The 21486-nt window shown below is 38.4% G+C and overlaps 3 protein-coding genes across 6 annotated transcripts; all 3 read right to left on the minus strand.

The window, feature by feature from the left end:
* Positions 1-1426: 1426 nt before the first annotated feature.
* Positions 1427-4656, minus strand: rpl11 (ribosomal protein L11). 2 transcript variants are annotated; one of them, XM_051390069.1, is made up of 6 exons: positions 4635-4656; positions 3772-3922; positions 3568-3674; positions 2744-2875; positions 1942-2052; positions 1427-1509 (listed from the first exon to the last, which is right to left on the minus strand). In XM_051390069.1, the coding sequence occupies exons 1-6, from the start codon at positions 4638-4640 to the stop codon at positions 1480-1482; spliced, it is 537 nt and encodes a 178-aa protein (XP_051246029.1). In that variant the 5' UTR covers positions 4641-4656; the 3' UTR covers positions 1427-1479. The 2 variants fall into 2 exon arrangements, with proteins under 2 accessions (XP_051246029.1, XP_051246028.1); XM_051390068.1 differs by lacking the exon at positions 4635-4656 and adding an exon at positions 4116-4145.
* A 637-nt stretch (positions 4657-5293) lies between these two features.
* Positions 5294-13424, minus strand: LOC127358271 (cyclic GMP-AMP synthase). Of its 3 annotated transcripts, none has more exons than XM_051391258.1 (10): positions 13273-13424; positions 12567-12663; positions 11438-11551; positions 11075-11307; positions 9927-10149; positions 9607-9737; positions 8291-8444; positions 8072-8171; positions 7284-7406; positions 5294-6180 (listed from the first exon to the last, which is right to left on the minus strand). In XM_051391258.1, exons 3-10 carry the CDS (start codon positions 11532-11534, stop codon positions 5739-5741), a joined length of 1503 nt encoding a protein of 500 aa, XP_051247218.1. In that variant the 5' UTR covers positions 11535-11551; positions 12567-12663; positions 13273-13424; the 3' UTR covers positions 5294-5738. The 3 variants fall into 3 exon arrangements, with proteins under 3 accessions (XP_051247218.1, XP_051247219.1, XP_051247217.1); XM_051391259.1 differs by having other exon boundaries at positions 12567-12729; positions 13273-13328; XM_051391257.1 differs by lacking the exon at positions 13273-13424 and having other exon boundaries at positions 12567-13261.
* Positions 13425-14941: 1517 nt separating this feature from the next.
* On the minus strand, positions 14942-21399 carry LOC127358272 (elongation factor 1-alpha-like). The gene is made up of 8 exons (XM_051391260.1): positions 21237-21399; positions 20514-20666; positions 19700-19879; positions 18211-18507; positions 17983-18133; positions 17312-17568; positions 16207-16441; positions 14942-15270 (listed from the first exon to the last, which is right to left on the minus strand). The coding sequence occupies exons 2-8, from the start codon at positions 20655-20657 to the stop codon at positions 15146-15148; spliced, it is 1389 nt and encodes a 462-aa protein (XP_051247220.1). The 5' UTR covers positions 20658-20666; positions 21237-21399; the 3' UTR covers positions 14942-15145.
* Positions 21400-21486: the final 87 nt, after the last annotated feature.

The following is a 21486-nucleotide window of genomic DNA, read 5'->3' on the forward strand; positions in this document are numbered from 1 at the left end:
AGCGTAAGTGTGTGATTAACGGTTTAAAGGTGTTTGTCCCAGACGCAGTGCTTAAGTTAAAAGTCCTTCATTGAATATTTTAAGACAAATATAAAGTATTTCTCATGTAGGAAGATTTTTCTGTGCCAGTATTTCCCACATATAATTTTTCACATCTTAAGTAACTCATTTGTTTCTGATTGTGCAATAGGAAATGTAAAGATATATCTCTTTAAAAACTTCAAATATTTGAGTCAGTTTGCGCTTATACTATATAATAGTTATACACAACTATTTTAAAATATTTAGTTCTGAAAGGGAAGCAATGTTGATCAATCTTTTATTTTGAAATTCTGTTTTTACATTTCAGTTTACAATAATTTAATTTACACATTTACATTGTGATTTACTCATATTGTATTTAATATTGTTCTGTGAGGCCAAAACTTCAGAACATACATGATTGCATTAAATATTTTTATATTTTATGTATTTCTGACAGCAGAATAAACAACTATAAACCTAATAATAATAATACCACCACAATATACCACAAACCCACCAGAATCCTAACAAATACTGCTGGTATATTATTACTGATGCAATAAGCAGCAATATTAAGCAGCTGTTGGAGTAAATTGAGGTCAGTCGCTCAGGAGAAAGTAAGATTTAAACGCCACCTGTTTGTGTTTCTGTCGAGTTTCTGTCAAGTATTTAGTAGCATAAAATAAAGATACCAGAACATGTCAGAATAGTATTAAAGTACTTATCAGAAACACCTTTAATACTGAATTCCACATAATTTATTAGCCCCAAAACAGAAGCCTGATACTTCCCAGCAGTGTCCCGTTCACCTTTTCCAGGACGGCCCTACTCTGACTAGCAAAATGTCAATTTACATGTTAAATTAGATAATAAAATAAAGATCTAGTGGTACAGCTGTTCATTTTTAAAGCCGATATGTAAAGTTTAGGCACTGAATCCGTATCAGGAAAGAAAAAAAAATGGCATCAGATCATCTCTAAAGTATCTTTCCCACCCTGCCAAGATGTCCGGTTTCCCCACAGATGGAGAATAACCTCACCTCTTCTATTTGCAGTAATTTCATTTATGTTCCAGATTCGAGGGTTTCAACATAACTCCGTGAACCTGCTTCTTGGCTCGAGGCCACGATGTTTAAAAGCGAGATGATTCAGCTACCGAGCAATGTCTGTAAATAGCAGGGAGCTCATCTGACATTCGAACACTTGCGCCCACGTGTGGTTAAAGCTCATATTACAAGCAGCAAGTGGAACTGATCTCTTCCTGCATGACGTCGATCAGAAAAGTCCAGATTCATTAACCTTTAAAGCAGTTAGGTGAGTAAAGAACAAAGTTTAACTGGAGGCCTCAGACGCTCTAAAATACGCAGCAACGTTTACTTAAAGAAACACGACACGAAAGAAAGTAATTTTTTCCCATTTTATTTCTTTGTTATAAACAAGATGAAAAGGTGGTCCTTTACTTGCCGGGGAGGATGATACCGTCATACTGAAAGGAAACAAAGAGACAAATGTTAGATTGTAGTCGACAGGATTTCAGCAGCATGAGGAACTAAAAGGATCAATGTGAGAACCAAAAGATCGAGATCAAACTCCAATAAGATAACAGATAACAGTAAATTAGCTCTGCAGTGATTCGGAAGTATTAAAATTGAACTTGATCCCAACAGGACTGCGTTTACAGTCATTTCTGAAGCATGTGTGCTGATATTTGAGGAAGTCGAGCGGGTTAAACACGAATTTATGGTTTTAAATTGGCCACAAAATCTCCCATTAAACATTTGATCCAACATTTAAAGTTCAATAACAATTAAAAAACACTTTTCTAGTTGAATTTTCTCAACTTTTAAATGTGAACTTGAAAACCTGGAGAGCTACACTACAGCTCCCAGGTCTGCCAGGACGTCAGACAGACACTCACTTTCTGCTGGAACCAGCGCATGGCCTCCTCTTTGCGGATGCGGTGCCTGAAGCCGATGCGGCCTGTTTTCCGCTTCTTATCGGCGATGCTGAAGCCGGGTCTGCCCAGAACCTGAACAATAAAGGAGGGAAAAAAGGTCAGAAACACTCAAACTGAACATAAAAACACTCCAGAAACATCAGTATAGTCTATCAATGCTGTCTGGGCGAGTACTGGTTGAATGTAATGGTGGATAATTCAGGGATTTAAGCAAATTCTGCAACACAGAAGCTCAGTGTTCATTATTTAAAACATTAAATTCACAATAATACAAACCAGGAAAAGGCAGTAAGTATATGTCAAAAGAAAATGAATCGGCTTATTGTTTCAGCACTATGTTTAAGTTATATCCTCTAAAACTCCACACATTAAAAAAAAGTGTCTAATAAGATCAAAAACTCCATCGACAACAAGTCAGCATGGACATTATTTACTTCAATTAACAGAACTTAAACAGGACAAACAGCATTTAACTGATTTCCTGTAACAACCTGCTGAGGAAGAAATTCCTAAACTAAATATTAAATTAATTAATTAACACCATTTAGCTGCAGCAACTTATTTCTAATCATGTCACACTAAACCAAAGTTTTCACATTTAAGTGTCCCAACATAAAACTTTAAGATGCTCAACACCTTCAAGCCAATTTATCACAACTAAAAACAAATATTAAACATTTATATACGTTAATAAACCTGTAGTGCACCACTTCTATAAAACAAACGTTTTCACACGCAACCAGCAGATTTCCTGGCCACTCACCACGTAGAAGTCCAGCCCGTAGATGCCGATGCTGGGGTCGTACTTGATGCCCAGATCGATGTGCTCCTGGATACCGAAGCCGAAGTTTCCGGTATCCGAGAAGTTGTTCTTTCTCAGCTCGTACTCGCGCACCTGGAAGCAGCAGAGCGACGCCTCTTTAGCCACGAAGCAATAATACGTTCACATCATACTGTAATTCCCCTCTTTAGTTAAATTATTACGCAGCATTAGCGCTTAAGAGAGCATTTATACACTATTTAGTTGGTCCACATGTCGTTTATGTCAGAAGTAATGACACAGCGGGGTTTGTTGTTAATGCAGTAGCTTATAAAAGATGCTTAAAAGACCATTTAACTGCTGTTTAATAACACACACTATAATTAATGCCATTATTATTATTACTGTTTTACATTTAGTCTCAGTTTGAGATCACTTAATCTGGTTATTCTATTGTCTCTGTGGCGTTTACTGTACATCAGAGAACGTCTCCGTCTCTCATCAGATAATCTGTGATTGTCACTTTTCAGATTAAAACCCATCAGGAGGGGCAGTCTACCTGTGTATAAATATTTTAAGATCATTATGAAACAAAGCCGGGCCGCCGGTCTAAGTAATTAAAGGGAAACGCTTCATTTACCATTATAATAAAATGTGCATCTCCTTCAGCCTTCGACTTCCCCTCATATCGCTCCAATTCTTTTATTTTGAAATACCGAACAGCCCGACCAACTAATCAACTGAAAACCAACCTCAGAAGATCCTATTGATCCTATTGATCCGATCGCTCTGAGCATAAACTCCCCTCACACACACATCAATCTCACCTTGAGTCCTTTCTCCAGGATCTCCTCGGCTTTGGCTCCACGGACGGTACAGTGGACAGCAATCTTTTCATTTCTGCGGATACCGAAGGATCGCACAGTGTAGCGGGCTGCGAGGTGGGGGGGGGGGGATAATAAAAGTTAAACACGGCGCCGTGACGAGTCGAACAACGTTTGAACTCCACAAACAAACAAACAAACACTCACCCTTGGAGAAGACGGGCGTCTGACCCGTGAGCTGCTCCAGCACTTTGGCGGCGCGGGTGAGTCTGTCTCCGCTCTCGCCGACGCAGATGTTCAGGCAGAGCTTGCGGATGCGAAGCTCTCTCATGGGGTTCTCCTTCTTCTCGCCCTGGTCCTGCACGGCAACGAGAACACAGGTTAAAGGTCAAAAAGTTTTTATAGATTCACAAACAATCGGGAGAAACTCGGTCGATGCAGAGGACAGAGACAGAAACTACTGAGAGAGCTTCACACTAAAGTTTAACATTCATACTTTATAATTCCTCCACAATCTAAACTCTCCTGACATCGATCCTCTCCACGTTAACCTCAGAGAGAGACATCGATCCTCTCCACGTTAACCTCAGAGAGAGACATCGATCCTCTCCACGTTAACCTCAGAGAGAGACGGACACACTCCGCTGGAGGACATGTCCGAGCACATCCCCGCTGCTGCTGCTGTTAGCATCGCCTCAGAGCCTCAAACTGACCGGAAACTTCACCAATAACTTCTAATAAAACTAATAACACTAATATATATAAAAGACAGGCGTTGCTACAGGAGGAGTTTAATGTGAACACGCGACTGGAAGCTCGATTATAAAGATAGATTTAAAGTAAAACGGAGGAGCGGAGTCCCGCCTCAGCTAGCGTGTTAGCATCGCTCGGGTTTTATCAGTTTAATTTTTTTTTTAAATAAAATAAGATTCTAGTTTAATCCTCCATCTTGGAGTCTGAGCCTCTGTGTGTCGAGCGGCCGTTAGAGTGACGCTGCAGCTCCGATGATTGTGGATTTCTGCTCCGACTTTGTGTTTGATCGCCACCGTACAGTGTGAGCCCGTACTCACCGCCATGTTGGATCACTAGAAGAGGACGTTACGTTTCCGGCGAGAGGGCTTTATAGACGAGTGTTCACCGCAAATGGGTCCGGGTAAACATCGGGGGTTATTAGCGCGGGAGTTCCGGTTTATAAACTAAACTAAAATAAATAAAATAAAATAAAATAAATAAAATAAATAAAATGAAATAAAATGAAATAAAATAAATTAAGATAAAATGAAATAAAATAAATAAAATAAGTTAAAATAAAATAAAATAAAATAAAATAAAATAAAATAAAATAAAATAAAATAAGATGAAATAAAATAAAATAAAATAAATAAAATAAATAAAATAAATAAAATAAATAAAATAAAATAAAATAAAATAAAATTAAATAAAATTAAATAAAATAAACAAAATAAGTTAAAATAAAATAAAATGAAATGAAATGAAATATAAAAGAAATTACTAAACTAAATAAAAGGAATTATTATTATTAACTATCTTGTTGGACTTATGATCAAGCAAAACAAACAATTTGAAGATGTCACATTTGGCTCTGGGAAATTGTGATGGGCATTTTAAATAATAATCATATTAATTAATACAAAACAATAAGTAGTTGTATATTTTTTGTCAAATTGATTGTTTATTCTTTATAACAACGACAATACAAGGCACTGAGTTTCATTTAAGACCTTTGTTTATTCAGGAAACTGTCTGAATATAATCCTATAAATGGAAAGACAAAATGACAAAAAAAAATGCAACACAATAACAAAACACTTTACATTAAAATAAAAAGGTGACTTTGATTTAACCAAATATACAAAACATGTATTGCACAGAGGTGATATCAAACTGTTTCTGATAAAAGATCTACAAGAATCTGTATTAAAACCATATCTGAAACAATCTGCTTTAAAGGGAAACACAAGGATAATTCTTTTCCTTTCACATTACATTATTAAATCCCTCTTTATCACCATTTAAAATATGATATTAACTAACTAAAGTTAGATTATTTATGTCACTGATAAATTAAAATTACAATATCTCTCTATGAAGACTATTATATGCACTGATTCTGTTTCTCTTCATCAGCCAATCAGCGATAATGCTCTTTATCATTAGATATATTTCACATATTCGTCCTCTTTTACCATCACTGACATACAAAACAGAACACAAAACACAGCCACAAAGAGCACTATGATCAGTCTATTCAATCCAGCGTCCAGAGAGTGAACTAGAGTCACGATGGGCGACACATTGGCGGGTGTCTTTGTGGAGGAGTCTGCTGCTGCTGCTGGTGGTGGAGGAGAGATTGATCTCGGTGGTGGGACAGGAGCTGGAGGCTTCAGCAGGGGCAGGCCCTCCCTCCTCTGCTCCTCCAAGGCGCTGACGAGGAAAGCCAGCGCTCTGCGGGGAAAGACGGTCGGGCAGAAGAGGTTGCACGATGGAACGAAGAAGTGAGGGAGGCTGCCTCTGCGCGCGTGGTCCTCCAGAGCCCTGACGAGAAGCAGGAAGCAGGAAGGAAGCTGCTGAGGAGCCCACATGGAGTCGTTGAACCTGACAGACGAGACGCAGGGAGAAAGAGACCAGAAGAGCAATTAAACTCAACGAATTATACAGATTTCTATTAGTAGTTTTTTTACAACCAGTCCTACTAATATGAATTCAAACACAAGCCCTTCTTCTATAATAGATAAACAGGGCTGCAACTAGTGATTATTTCTATTATTTTCAATTTATTGATTAATTGTAAGTCTTTTAAATGTCAAAAAGTAACAACAAAGAGCGCAATCGGTCTTTAAATACATAAAATCTACCTATTTAAGGAACTTGGACCTGAGAATGAATAAATAAATAATAAATCAATTAACAGATTATCAAAATTGTTGTCAATTAATTTTGTTGATTGGCTAATCAATTAATTGACTGATTGTTCCAGCACTGCAGTTAATCCTACTGTTACTATATGTGTTAAATAAATAAAATAAATATGTTTTACTGTTTATGGGGCTGAAACAAACTTAGTAGTTATTTATAAATCTGTCGCTTTTAATATGTCATAAAATATTAAACAAATATTGATTCCAATTTTCTAATCAGATGTTTTTAAACCTGCAATAATTCAATTGGCCACTTGGAGGCAGCAGAAACAAGTTGTTCCTGATAAGATCCACCTGCACCAGGTGAGCTACCGTGGACCACATGGTCACAAACATTATTATAAAATCATGGATTATAACTTCTGCAACATCCCAATCTTTAAACTCACAAACTGTGGAATACATTTACATTAACTTTGTATATAGGCTCTTATATCTAATACTTATATGTATATACCTTTTATTTTATTCTTTAACATGAGTAGAACAACTTTAACAAACAATTTTACCCCTGGGGATCAATAAAGTATTTCTGATTCTGATTCTTTCAATTGTCCAAACAGTCCAAAATCTAATAATATTCAATTTACAATGTTATTACTACAATATTACCAATACAGCACACTACCAGTACTAAATAAGATAAGATAAGATGTTCCTTTATTGATCCCCTGTGGGATGAATTCAGGTAAAGGAACATCTTATCTTATCTTATTACTGCTGTAACAACAACTACTTACAGAACTTCTACTTGATGATATTAGAGATGATGAAGAGTACCTGATGGACAGAATGTGGAGGAAGGCAGTTTTCCCGTGGTACGAGCAGAGGTCATCCAGCTCTTTAGGAAAACGCTGTTTCAGGCCCTGAATCAGAGACTTGAGGAGCATTAAGCACCGTTTACTGCAGAGAGAAGATAAACAGAAGAAAAGAAAAACAAATTATTACAAAATTCTTCTTTTTTTTTGAATCCTGAAACTTAAAAACTTGAAAGTCTTCTTCAATTGGAGAATATTTTGGTGTCTTTTCCAAAATGTATTTACTTTTTTAAGTTGCTATTGACTCTATAAACTTTGTAACCTTTAAAAAGGGTGAATAAGTTCTAAATAAGTAGTTTTATTAATGGTTAATAATCACTTCAACAGTTATAAACCATTAACATTTAATTTCATATATTTATTTTATCTTTTAAATTATATTCATTATATTTATATATAAATCCAACCAGGCAACCAAAGCACCGTCTATAAAGCATTAGTAAATTATTTCTTAATAAAGCCATTCATTATGGCGTAGAAACCCTTTATAAAGAATGTCTTTATAAGAGAAAGAGGAACAGAAAATGCTCCTGAATACTGTGATCGGTCGTATTTTTATTTATTACTTTGATATTTACCGTTTTTGGATCCGCTTCATGTAAATCAGAGAAATTAAAAGACAAACATTTGACTGATTTAACCGCTTTAAGTGATCCTGCTCACACAATAGTTTATTAGATTAACAAAGAACCTTTAAAACTGGGAGGATGTGGGAATAAAGTGACTCCTTTCATCCGTTCAGAGTCTCACCGGCAGCATTTGGTGGCGTTGCTCTCGCAGCAGGTTTTCTTGTTGCCATGGCACGTGATGATTTTCTTCTCAATGTGAGAGAAAGAAATCCTCCAACTTTCTGTGAGACAAAGACAAAAATATGGCGAATAAATAAAAGTGAAGGCAAAGACTCGACAAGCAGACTGATGTTGTGTTCCCTTCTCCTTTCACACAACAGCACACAGAAATCTGTCTCACCTTTGTCTTCCTCGCTGAGGTTTCGTCCTTTGATCCTCTTCGGTACAAAGTAACACGGTAAACTTTTGATTTCTTGGCGAACCTTCTTTCCCAGCCAGTTCTCCACATCTGGGCCATTACGGACGGCGACCGGCCAGCCCTGAGAGGGGTGAACCTCCAAGCAGACACACACAGACAAAGGTTAAGTCACATGAGGTCATTATTACCACCTGTACTACCACCAACCTCTGCCATTACATTAGTACACTGTACCCGCACTAGAACTCACTCTACCGCTCACTACCTTTACAATTATGGCTTCTAATGCGACAACCAGAGGTGGAAGAGGTATGGACATATTTAAAGAGTTAAGGAGTATTAAAATTACATGTAGAGACGCGCTGGTAGCTCGCCTGGTATCATTAACATCTGCAATGACTGAGAATAAAACATAATTATAGTAATGTGCAGAATAAATTAATCCATCTTCAATAACCTTTTTCAAGGTCCAGTGTGAAACATTTAGGAGGATCTATTGGCAGAAATAAAATATAATATTCATAGGTATGTTTTCATTAGTGTATAATCACCTGAATATATGAATAAGTTGTGTTTGTGTTCCCTTAGAATGAGATGTTTTTAGCTACAGATGCCTTCCAACTGCTATGTTTCTACAGTAGCCCAGAAAGAGCAAATCAAACACGGGCTGTAGAAACGGCCTTTTACGTTTTTTGGAGCATTTCACGACCACTTTAATTTCTCCCTCGTGTTTAGAAAGGGAGGGAATCTGAAACTACACTGCTACATGCCACTAAATCCTACACACTGGGGGCTTTTTATGCCTTTAGGACAGGAGAAGATAGACAGGAGAGGCCACTGTGGTAAGGACACGCTCTACTACTGCGCGTTTGACATTGTCATAGTTTTAGTAAACATTAACAAAGACAAATAGACAGAAATTGAGCAAAGCGATAGTTCAGGCAGGCCACAAAGTCGAGCTCACAATCACAACTACATCAGCTGATTGTAAACAGCTCACACTGACGGCTCTATTAACCTGTTCCGTCTTTGCTCCAGCTCTCCTTCCCTCTCCACATGTGGAAGGACAGGGAGGTCCCAGATCAGAAGAAATATAACTTACTACAACTGGAAATAAAGTTGTCTTTGATAAAAGTGGCGCTGACTGAAACACGTACTCATACATATAGATGTGCTTCATCAGCTGCTCATGTTTAGAAATGTTTGTTTTCCTCCTAATCTCCTAAATCCTTCATAACGGGCTGTAATTCAAGACTATGGAGGATGGATTTACTTATTTCACACAGATAAATATTTACCTCCAGAGCAGGAACCACATCCACTGAGATCAGCTCGTCAATGTTGTTGTCAGTCTTGAACAGAGATAAAGTCACAGCCGGCGAGTAGGGCCGCTTCCTGTTCACCTCCCAGCGAAAGTCTTCAACCGGAACTGGAAAAGAAAGAAAAGAGAACACAGATCGTAAATAAAGCTTCACTTTGTGGTCGACAAACAAATAGATGAGTCCTCGTATCTCCAACTGTGCCGCACAGACATCAACAAGGAATCAGAGGGAGAGACCAGACGATTGGCACAAACTAAAAACAAACAGATGAGAGATGAAAGAGATGATGATCAGACCTCGGTAGGTCTTCAGGAACTTGCGGACCAGGCGAAACATCTCAGTCAGGATCTTGCTTGATGAGATTGTGCACTGGTTCTCCAGAAGGAAGGCTTGTACGGGGCTCCGAGCGTGGCGGGCGAAATCGAGCCGGTAGAAGAGGCCGCCGTCGATCTTCGTCATGTTGATGCGTGAAGGAGCCTGAAGCTTCAGCATCATGTCGAATTCATCGGGGTTGTGGATCTGAGGACAGGAGGTTCAACACAACAACAGGTCAGATCTTATTTAGCTTCCTGGATTAAACGTCTCATGAAATGTTACCAATACTTGTGATAGATTTCTTGTTGAAGCAGGAGAGTAAGTATAAACTGGTGGGATATTACAGTAGTTCTGGAGAGAAATGTCGTTTGATATGATATTTTACTATTTTATATTATGTACTGTCACCAAAATCACCCTTAAAAATGCTTCTTCTTTGAGGACGAATTTCCTTTATGTATCATTTCTTATTTAAATGATTTTTTAAATGTGCTTTATCATTAAAAATTAACTGTCCTCACACCTAAACGCTGTGTTACAGTTGAGTGTAATTTATTTGCCAAAAAGAAAGAGACAAAACACACACTTAAATGTATGTTTCAATACAATTATTATTAATTTATAATGTTCTAAAGCTATATCGAGATAATGTTATCGGAAATTGTTTTGGCCACAATAATCATGGAGTGAAAACATGGTACCAACCATGTCATGTTAGTGTTGGGAAGGGAGCTAAATAACGGTCCAAAAGTGAAGCTAAAGGGAACCCCTGACCTCTGACCTCAAGATATCTGTATGAAAATGGGTCCTAAGGGTTCCCACAAGTCTCCCCTTTGCTGACTTTATGCTTATCCCACACAGTTTTTTCGCATGTGGTATAAATATGTTATTTTCACTCAGTTTATTTTAATATTTCTGCAAACTGAGGTCCATAAACAGTGTTCGAATTGAATAAAGTAGGAATGACTGATAAACTGAGACACATTCTTTAGGCCACCTCTGCATTATATATTCAAAAAAGGTCTGGACATGTCCCTGCTTTCCTGCATTATATAAAGAGGAGTTCCTAATATTCTCTGATACAAATCTCTGGCTGGGTTGTTGTTGTTGTTGTTGTTGTTGACCTCACCTTCACTTTCTCAAAGTAGCTGCCGGTGGTGAGGAAGTCTCCTGACTGGAAGAAAGGTTGATCACTGTTGCTCCGCAGGAATTTCAGGAGGCTATCTCGGAAATCGTTCACCACCTCTGCAGCCCAGCGGCGGTCTGTCTGACGGATCTTCAGGTCTTTAGCGTTGAATTTGATCCAGGAGGCCAGCTCTGGGGAGAGGGACACCGGCTCCTCGACCTCTGTGGATCCCTCCTCTGTAAAGTATAGAGAATATCTCCAAATCTCCAACGAGCTTTTTTAACATTCAACACAGAAAATAATTTAAAAAAGAGGTTAAGATGCTTTTCCACATGTAAACTGACTGAACTTCAGCTGCAGCCTCACCTGCTTGTTGTTGTTGCTGAACTTTCTGTCTTTGTCTTGCAGGTGTGGGGCGTTGGAGACGCTGCACCGCTTCAGTCAGACTGTCCTCTCTGTTCATAATTCACTCGTCTCAGCCTTGAATAACAGAGATTATAATATATATGAGTCTTTTTCCCGTCATGTCACTTTCTACTTCTACTCCACTGCATCTCAGAGGAAGGGACGTACTTTAAGGTTTTAGTTACTTTACTTTACTTTAAGTGAGATTTAATTATCAGTATTTTTAAACATAATTTTAAATCTAATTATACAATATATAATAGTATGACAGTGACAGGGGACTTTTTCAGCTTTGATATCTACTTTCATATTTTTAATTACCTTTTCTCCTGCTAAAACTTATTTTTGCATACTATTTGTGGAGGCTATTGGTCAAAAGGATTTTTCCAATTAAGAGGTTCATTGTCCAGGCAGGATTCAATTAAGTTGATTTATTTTACAGTTTAAGAGCAAACATACAGTTTAATCAACCCTCTCTTGCTCCGTCTCTTCCTGGTGCATCACCTAACAAGTGCTTAGTCTGGTGCTTAGTGCCCCCTAATGTGTACAAAAGGAAATCATTACAAAAATAACTAATAACAATAATACAATAATCAAACTAATTAAATATCCCCTACACTTTTTTCTCAAATAGCATTTTAAAAGCAGGACTACTTGTTTTTACAGCAAAACTGGTTTACGTAACATAAGCCAATACATCCAGTTCACAAGATCATAACAATCCACACATTAAGACAGTTTTCGAGCAGCACATATGAACAGTGCTGTAATTGTAAATGACTCAAAGATATAACAACTATATATACTATTTTATTGTCTTTCATTGGACAACCGGGCTCCTTGATCCTCGTTAAACTGCTGTGAAATGTGATACACACCTTCATGGTCTCTGGAGGATTCAGGACTTTCTTTTATCCGGCTCCAGGTCAATATTTAATTCGTCCAACTAAATTTGATTATGCCCAAATGGATCCAAAAATAGACTGCATGTATGCATTATTGTCATTAAACAGACAGAGTGTGTTTGACAGCAGAAAACGATAACCTAAAGCCTGTAAGATTAAATAAAATAGATAGTGGTTTAACTCACCTGTGTTTGAGAAGCTTCCGTTGTAAATGTGGGTGGGTTTCTGTTGTGTTTGTCTTCCTCGTCAGCTTTATAATATCTTCACTTTCACTTTCACTTTCTAGGAAATGGAATCTGAGGATATCAATCAATCCTGTGGGAGGATGCAGTCCTCTCTCTTCCTCCTCTGTAAGTGGGTATCTTTCATTTTATAGACACTTAATGGTTTCAAAATGCTGCCAGTTGCACAACTCCACCCATGAATAATGACGCTGCAAGGCAAAACACCCACCCACACAAGCAAACTGGTTGTACCAGTATTTCTGTGTCATATTATAACTGGACACACCTTCTATAAACTGGGTTACAGCTATTAATCTCTTGTACCTCAACTAAATAACGAGGTTGCTCCTTACAGTGACATAAGTTCACAAACAGGCTTGTATGTCGATCACGTGCTGTATGTTTCTATGAGGACAAACTATAACCTGCATCACAAGCCTATTTCTAATGTTTTCTTTTTATGTTTTTGCCGCTAACTAAAGAGGAAAAGTGCCTTTCACACCTCAGATCCTCAGCTCTATCTACTGTCTTTCCTGTCACTTAGACACACAGATTAAAAGATATAGAGAACCAAGTTAGTCCCCACATGAAAATACAACCTTAAGAACAAGATAAAAGCGTTCAAATATTAATATAAATATAGCCCATCTTGTAAAAGTGTACTTACACACTGAGGGGAAGGCTGCTCCAAAGCCGAGGAGCCGTAACTGGAAACCGTCTGGTTGGTGGAACAACTCAAAGGTTTTGATCAGCTGATGTTAAAAGGGCCTGGCTGGGCTGTGAGGGTTTAATCTGGATCAAAGATAAGATGTTTCTTTAAATTACAGGAAGTTGGCAGCCATCCATTCCTGTTAGTTTAACAGCAAGGTAACAAAGTCAGATTGTACACTTAAAGGGTTAAGAATGTTTCCAATTGCACAACTTGACCCATGAACACAAACAAGCTGTAAATCTGTGTCATATTATAACTGGACACACTTTCTATAAACTGGGTTACAGCTGTTGATCTCTTGAACATCTTATAGTGACGCAACGTGTTCACAAACAGGGATGTTAATCACATACTGGATGTTTTTAGGAAGACGTGTAGGCTAATTATCTTAAATTATATCAGAATCAAAGAGGTTAGACCTTATTGATCTTCACAAAGAAGCCATCTCACACACACACACACACACACACACACACACACTCACACACTGTAATTTAAATATTCACAACTATCATTAATGAGCTAAAAGCAGGTACAATGTTTATCATCTTAGTTTAACATGTTAGTATGCTAACTAGTACAGATGATGTTTTTATTTTTAAGTTATCATAATAAACCAAAGTTTAGGACCTTATTGTGACCTGATGATGCTGAATGTAAAGTCAGGGGGAATCACCAAAGTGACCAGTTCATGCTGAGGAAGATCGAGTTTAATAGCAGTTCATCCACCAGATGTGCAGACATTAGTTCAAACAGCTGTTCTAGCTACATGTTTATGATATTTCACAGGATATGTGAATGGTTTGACCTTCGGGTGGCGCTAGAGGAACGGTCAGGGGTTAGGGTTAGTAGTATTAAAGTATTTACAGTTAAATAATTCATGGGACGTAAGACCTATAGATCACCTGACAGACCAACGTTGCCACCCTTAAAGCTGTGCTGCTAGTACTAAAAAATCCATAAGTAGAAACCTTTAGAGGAAGAAAGATAAATATTTGTTCATTCATCAGTTAATTGCATTGGATGCTCTAACTAAGAACTACCTCTAGAACTACTAGAAATACCCAGTGGATTTATCTTGTGTGCAATATTTATGTTACGTTTCAGACCAACCTTTTTGTACATATTAGTCTCTAATTGTTAATGTATAAATGTTTGTGTTTGTATGTTTTCTATTTGTCCCCTTTCTTTCCTAAATTTAAAAGGTCTTATTCTTCGTATGGCATTGACTTTAAGCAGTTAATGTTAATTCTCTGTTTGAACAACAATTAAACGACAATCACAAAAAAAAAGGGATGTTAGATTTCTCACTAACTTCACTTTATAAACAGAAACACGGGTCATCTGATGCACTGCGGTAATTTGCTCAGCTCCAGTATAATAGTTAAAGCTAAATTTACAGTATTTACGTAAGGTGTTCAATGTGGGTTTTGTGGGACAATCTGCAGTATTTTAAGTTTCTTTAATGCTGCACTGCTTTGATTAAATGGACCATCAAAGGTTTGTGCTTCTTGAGTCAAGAACACATTTTATATGAGTAAAATGTTGTCAAAAGCCACTTAAAAATGAATGAATGTTGCTTTCATTGAAGCACCAGAATGAAATTGAAAACCATGAAAACATCTTCACTTTAAGAATTTTATTTTTTTGCTTTCAACCTAATTTTTATTAGTTTTATTTAACAGTTGTCCATAAAAGACACAAGCCTTCCTTTCCGGCGGAAACTTTTCCGATGGGTTTTAATGAGCATAAGCCAGACGATGGTGTTAGGATGAAGGAGGGATGGTTGCTGACATGTGACTTGTTGTTGGACGCCCTGCATGAGAATTCATCTCTTCTTGTCGGCCTTCAGTGCCGCCTTGGTGACCTTTCCACCAGAAAGGTCCTTCTTCACAACGGACTTGATGACACCGACGGCCACGGTCTGCCTCATGTCCCGCACAGCAAAACGCCCTGGGGAGGAAGAGACGGACAAGGCGCTTGAAAAAATGCCGTTGACATAATTATGGAGCATAAAAAATACACATTAAAAAGTTGGAAGAGCATAATATGTTCATTCTTTCTGTTCCAGAACCTGAATTTAAAGGTTGATGAGATTCTGGATGATGGATCTGTGACCACTGTGTCCGTCCACTGGTCACAGTGTTAATGTTTGATCAAGGGAGGCAAATTTCAAGCTACTAAAAGTACAAAAGTCGTAAGCTTGAAGGTTCCTTCTCAACCTTGAAAACAGCAACTTGACAAAAATAAATAAATTATCAACACAAAGTTCTGACTGACTTGTTTCTGAAGCTTTTAACCACACCTTGTGGCTTTGTCATCACCTGTTTTCACCTCCATGGAATTTAAGTTACGCCATAAAAGATTACGACAAAGTCAAATTGGACCTTGTCTGAAGAATTTTTATTTAAAACAAAGAACGCAGACTACTTTCACAGCTAAAATAAAGAACATTGTGTGAATCAAAAGTTACATAAAAACACAACAAGTAACTAAGTTGGATTATAAGTTAAAGAAATTGTTTGACATTTTGAGCAATACACCTATTTGCTCTCTTACTGAGGACTTGAATGAGATGATCGATACCGCTCTCAAGCCTGTACGGTAAATGTGAACCTACATCCAGCAACCAGTTAGCTTAGCTTAAGCATCAAGACATCTGTCTGAAGGTAAAATAACCCACCTGCCTAAAAGTCAGTTCAGGTTTCAGTTGATGCACCGTTATTGAAAGCAGTTCAAATGTCAGACGAAGAGCAATAAAAATGTAGTGATAAAAGGTTCTGCTGGAATGGAAGTGCTACATAGATAGATGGGTCCACCCTATCTATCTATCTCTATTGTCTTAACAACAAAATGGAGTAGATGAAGAGGAAAAAGCATTTCACTCACCCAGTGGGGGGAACTCAGAGAAGCTCTCGACACACATGGGTTTTGAAGGCTCCATGTCAACGATGCAGGCGTCTCCAGACTTGACGAACTTGGGGTTGTCCTCAAGCTTCTTGCCGGAACGGCGGTCGATCTTCTCGACGAGCTCCTTGAACTTGCAGGCGATGTGAGCCGTGTGGCAGTCCAGCACAGGCTGGTAGCCCGAGGAGATCTGGCCCGGATGGTTCAGGATGATGACCTGAAATAGTTTAATGTTCATTTAGAAATCACTTCTGGCCTCAGGTAAAGGTCACTGCAGTTCCTGCTACTGGCCAGCAGAGGTTGACAGATGTTTACCTCAACTTGAATCATTGAATCACTTCTCTACAATCACAATAAAATTAATTATTTAAAAGTTATAGACAAAACACCCAATATGAAAGAGTTTTGGATAGATAGACTCCATATCTTTGGGTTTGAACATAACAAGACATTTGAGGACGTCACCTTAGGAAAGAGTGATCAACACTTTATCCCATTTTATGACATTTTATGGACCAACTAACAACAACTAATCAATCAATCGAGAAAATTATCTTGAATCCAGCGAATACAGATTGTTAAAGAGGGAACTCTAAAGTCCACGATAACTAGACCAGGTCACTAATAAAATAATACACAACCAGCAAGAGAATTAACCCTTTGTTTCAATGTCATTGATTGATGGTGCATATTAATAAAAATCAGCCTGAATATCGCTGATTGAAACCTTTTAATTAACTCTGTACTGTGTGGAGTCCACTGATGGTGTCTCGTCGTTTTGGCTGACTTCAACAGGAGCACCAAATAACATCTTGTACCACCTTAATCTGGGTTTCATCGTTGTTGAAGACGAGGTCTACATTGGCTGCATCGTCTGCGTATTTGATTGTTTTCTGCCGAACTGTTGTTGGTATACAGCGAGGAGAGTCACAGAGAGATTTGGTTTTGATTTAAAAAAAAGAGGCTTCAATTAAACCTTGGAGACAAGTTTTGTTGGGGTTTCTTCATCTATGTTCAGTATATGTTTCCAAGCCCAGTTCCTCATCACTTTTTAATCTTTATTTCCAGTGTTTTTGTTCTCACTCACCTGGGCATTGAAGCTTGCAGTCGCCTGGGGAGGACTGTTCTTGCTGTCGCCGGCCACATTTCCTCTGCGGATCTCCTTGACGGACACGTTCTTGATGTTGAAGCCGACGTTGTCACCGGGGACAGCTTCAGGCAGAGACTCGTGGTGCATCTCTACAGACTTCACCTCGGTGGTCAGGTTGGGGGGAGCGAAGATGACGATCATACCGGGCTTCAGGATACCGGTCTCCACACGACCGACGGGTACAGTTCCAATACCTGAGAGAGAACAGGACGCATATTTTATTTTCCTAATTACCACTAATTATACCCAAAAAAGTAATGCCACATATTACCTTTTACATAACAAACACTTACTCTGTAAAGTGAACTAATAGTGCCCCCGTGTTTGAAAAAAAGCTGAAAAAGCGCCCTATAGGGTGCAAATCATAACCCTGACTAAGCTTTCAGCATAAATGCATCACAACTTTATTCACGCTTGTCCACTTGGTTTAGATTTTGATATTTTGTGACTGTGTTCTTGGTTGTAGCAGCATAATATAAATAAAGATTATCAGTATTATTATCATGTGAATGTTAGCTGCTGTGCAAAAGCTCAGTATGTGCACCGAATGTGTTGTGATGTGATGTGACTTAAGGTGAGGTGAGGTTATGGCGTCTGACACTCCTTACCGCCAATCTTGTAGACGTCCTGCAGGGGCAGACGGAGGGGCTTGTTGGTGGGGCGGGCAGGGGGCAGGATGGCATCAAGAGCCTCCAGCAGTGTGTTTCCATTAGCATTGCCCTCCTTGCGCTCAACCTTCCATCCCTTGAACCAGCTCATCTATAGACAGATTCAAAGTGAGACATCAGTCCATGTTCTCAATCATCAGGTTGACACAAGTTGAAAATGCCCCTTACCTTTTCACTGGCCTCCAGCATGTTGTCTCCGTGCCATCCAGAGATGGGTACAAAGGCAACGGTGGCGGGGTTGTAGCCGATCTTCTTGATGTAGGTGCTCACTTCCTTGGTGATTTCCTCGAAGCGGGCCTGGCTGTAAGGGGGCTCAGTGGAGTCCATCTTGTTGACTCCAACGATGAGCTGCTTCACTCCGAGGGTGAAGGCCAGCAGGGCGTGCTCGCGGGTCTGTCCGTTCTTGGAGATACCAGCCTCGAACTCACCAACACCAGCAGCAACGATCAGCACAGCGCAGTCAGCCTGAATAGGGAGAACATTTCTGTATTTCTACATATCTGCATGTTTGTTTGAACATGTGCACATCGGAAACTTTAATTATGTTATTATAAAGCAGGATCAGGTGCTATAAATATTGTGAAAGCATCTAAAAGCACACTGCCGGTATTCAGAAGCACCCTTGAGAGAAGCAGGACTTCTGTATAGGCTCTGCAACTATATTGAGATAGTACTTAAAATCACAAATATATCTTCGTATGGATATTAAAACGTCAAATAAAACACCAGATAAGTGTAAAATATGGGACCTTCAATTTGAAAATCACCGAGTAGTAGAAATTGAGGCTGTAGATTCAATGGCTCCAAAATAAGTAAAATTTTCAAAATGTAATTTTTGGGACTTTTCAAAGCAGACAGTTGAGAGGGAGATTAATATGGGAATAGATCTTAGAGAAGCAGGTACATACCCTGGCCATCTGAGCATGTGGGATGTACTCAACTTAACTTTATATCCATGTCAGTCCACACTCATATAATATATGTGGTGAATACTTAGGAATAAAACAGTGAATAAATATTACAGATGTACTTTTATTATGTAAAAACGGATTATTGTAGAGTTTAGCTTTACAAAATGTGGTGCTTTTGTTTTCTCCGGGCTTTTTTTCTCATGCAGTAGCTCTCTACGAGCTGTAGGTGAAACTCACGGGATCACAATTAGCTAGGCACACTGCAAACAATTGTTTTCAGTCATTGACTCCGACAATGCTTGAAATTTAGAATGAGACAGGCATAGTAGTACTGTACTACCGTACTGTGGTGGTTATTGTTGATCAATCTAGAAATACATAATTAGTCAGTTCATTCTTAAATTATGGCTAAAAACATATTTTAAAGTCACAGTGACCTTTGACATCCTGAGTCAAAAGTGTCACCAATTTAGTGTCCACCCAGTTGTGAAAGTTGACCTTTGGGGTATAATGTCATCACTTCATCGCTGTATCCTATTTAACGTCTGTGTAAAATGTTATCTTAATTGCTGCATAATTATGACCAAAAAAAAGATAAGAAAGTTATTTTCAGGGACTACAACCACTCCAAGATACTGGCTACTTGTAATGTTGGCCATGTTGAAAGATAAGCACATGCAGTCTTTGCAGCATCTGAACCCTGATAAGAGCTTTATAAGAGCAGGTGAAAGCAGGTGTGCCTTTACCTGGGAGGTACCAGTGATCATGTTCTTGATGAAGTCTCTGTGTCCAGGGGCATCAATGATGGTCACGTAGTACCTGCTGGTCTCAAACTTCCACAGAGCGATGTCAATGGTGATACCACGCTCACGCTCGGCCTTCAGTTTGTCCAGCACCCAGGCGTACTTGAAGGAGCCTTTTCCCATCTGTGGTTGTCAAGACAATTTAAATTAAATTCAAAAATACTTTGTTTGTCCCTCAAGGGGCAATTTAATGGTGCAAACAGAAGTACACATATACAGTTAATTTAAATACATATAAACCTGATCTAAAAATAAAAGTATGAAGACATATTTGTAATTTTAGATCAGTTTTTAACACAAAAATAAGCAGGTAATAAGTTTACTTTACTACGGTTTCCTTTTTGTCCAGCATTTAATGTAGCGAGATTTCTTTTGTGTGTCTTTTAAATGTATTTATTTTTTTATTTACTATCAAATTTAAATATCCACCAGGTAGCTGTAGTATTTACTATTTTAATATTTGAAAGTATTATTGCTTGTGCTGATTTTTTGAGCTACATTAATCCCTTATCACATCCGATTATAATTTGTATGTTCAAAAAAATTAGTATTTGTTGTTCAATCATCTTGTTAAAGATCAAGTTCACATATTTCAACAGCAGGTGGCAGCTGTAACTAGGCAAAGCTAGAGGAGCAGTTACACCCATCTTCCACACCTGTAATGTCACACCTTGTGGGCCCTTTCTGGCCTCATGGTGTGAACATGTGTTACAAACCTAAATGTCGGCCCCCCCAATCTGGTGTCTCCATAACCAACCTCAGCGGCCTCTTTCTCGAACTTCTCGATGGTCCTCTTGTCGATGCCTCCGCACTTGTAGATCAGGTGGCCGGTAGATGTGGACTTCCCGGAGTCGACATGGCCAATGACCACGATGTTGATGTGGATCTTTTCCTTTCCCATTTTGATTGACTGGTTTTTAATGACAGGGAGGATGGTTATGTAGACTTCTCAATGAAATCAGGGTTAAATTTGTGTATAGGTGTAGGTGAGCACAGTGGGACCACCATTGAAGTCTAACTGTTATTTAAAACCAGTTGACTGTTGCTTGCTAATGTCAGCTTGTTTTAACAGGGAGTTTTAACAACTTTATGTTTTAGGTTACTCAAAAGTAGCAAGCACACTTATAAATTAATTAAATAACAAGTCCTGTACTCAAAGTTTTACAAAAAATATATAATTGGAAGTATAAATTACCATAAAATGAGTCAAGACAGTTACCTCAAGAGTGCACTTGAGTTAATGTACTCGAGTAAATGTACTTCCACCAATGCACAATACACATTTAAGCTATGTAATTTAAATATGCTCGACAATAGAATAGCTCTGCTTTAATAAAATAAAACCTACATCAGGGCTTTATTTTGATGTTTTTGGCTGCTAACTAGCACCACAAACCTTAATCCTTGTAGAAACTTCAGTTTAATAGAATAAAATCTGTTCATAAGTCAAACCTGAAGATATGACAGTGTTTTAACTCACCTGGTTGAAAAGGTTAATGGAGGTGGCCGATGTCGGTTGTCTCCTGCTCCGTCTGTTCCTTCACCTCCCAAAAAAGTAATGTGAAGACGCCTTCTTCTCCTCCTTCTCCTGATTATCTGTTCGGTTTTTGTTGCACAATTCCTCCCACTAATAATTATACCGTACCCATAACCTACGTACACATAGTCGATCAACTAGTTCAACCAGTCTGTTCTTGTTTGTTATATTTTTTAAGCACACACCTTAATAA

The sequence above is a fragment of the Dicentrarchus labrax genome, unplaced genomic scaffold (assembly GCF_905237075.1).
Source record: "Dicentrarchus labrax unplaced genomic scaffold, dlabrax2021, whole genome shotgun sequence".
NCBI lineage: Eukaryota > Metazoa > Chordata > Actinopteri > Moronidae > Dicentrarchus > Dicentrarchus labrax.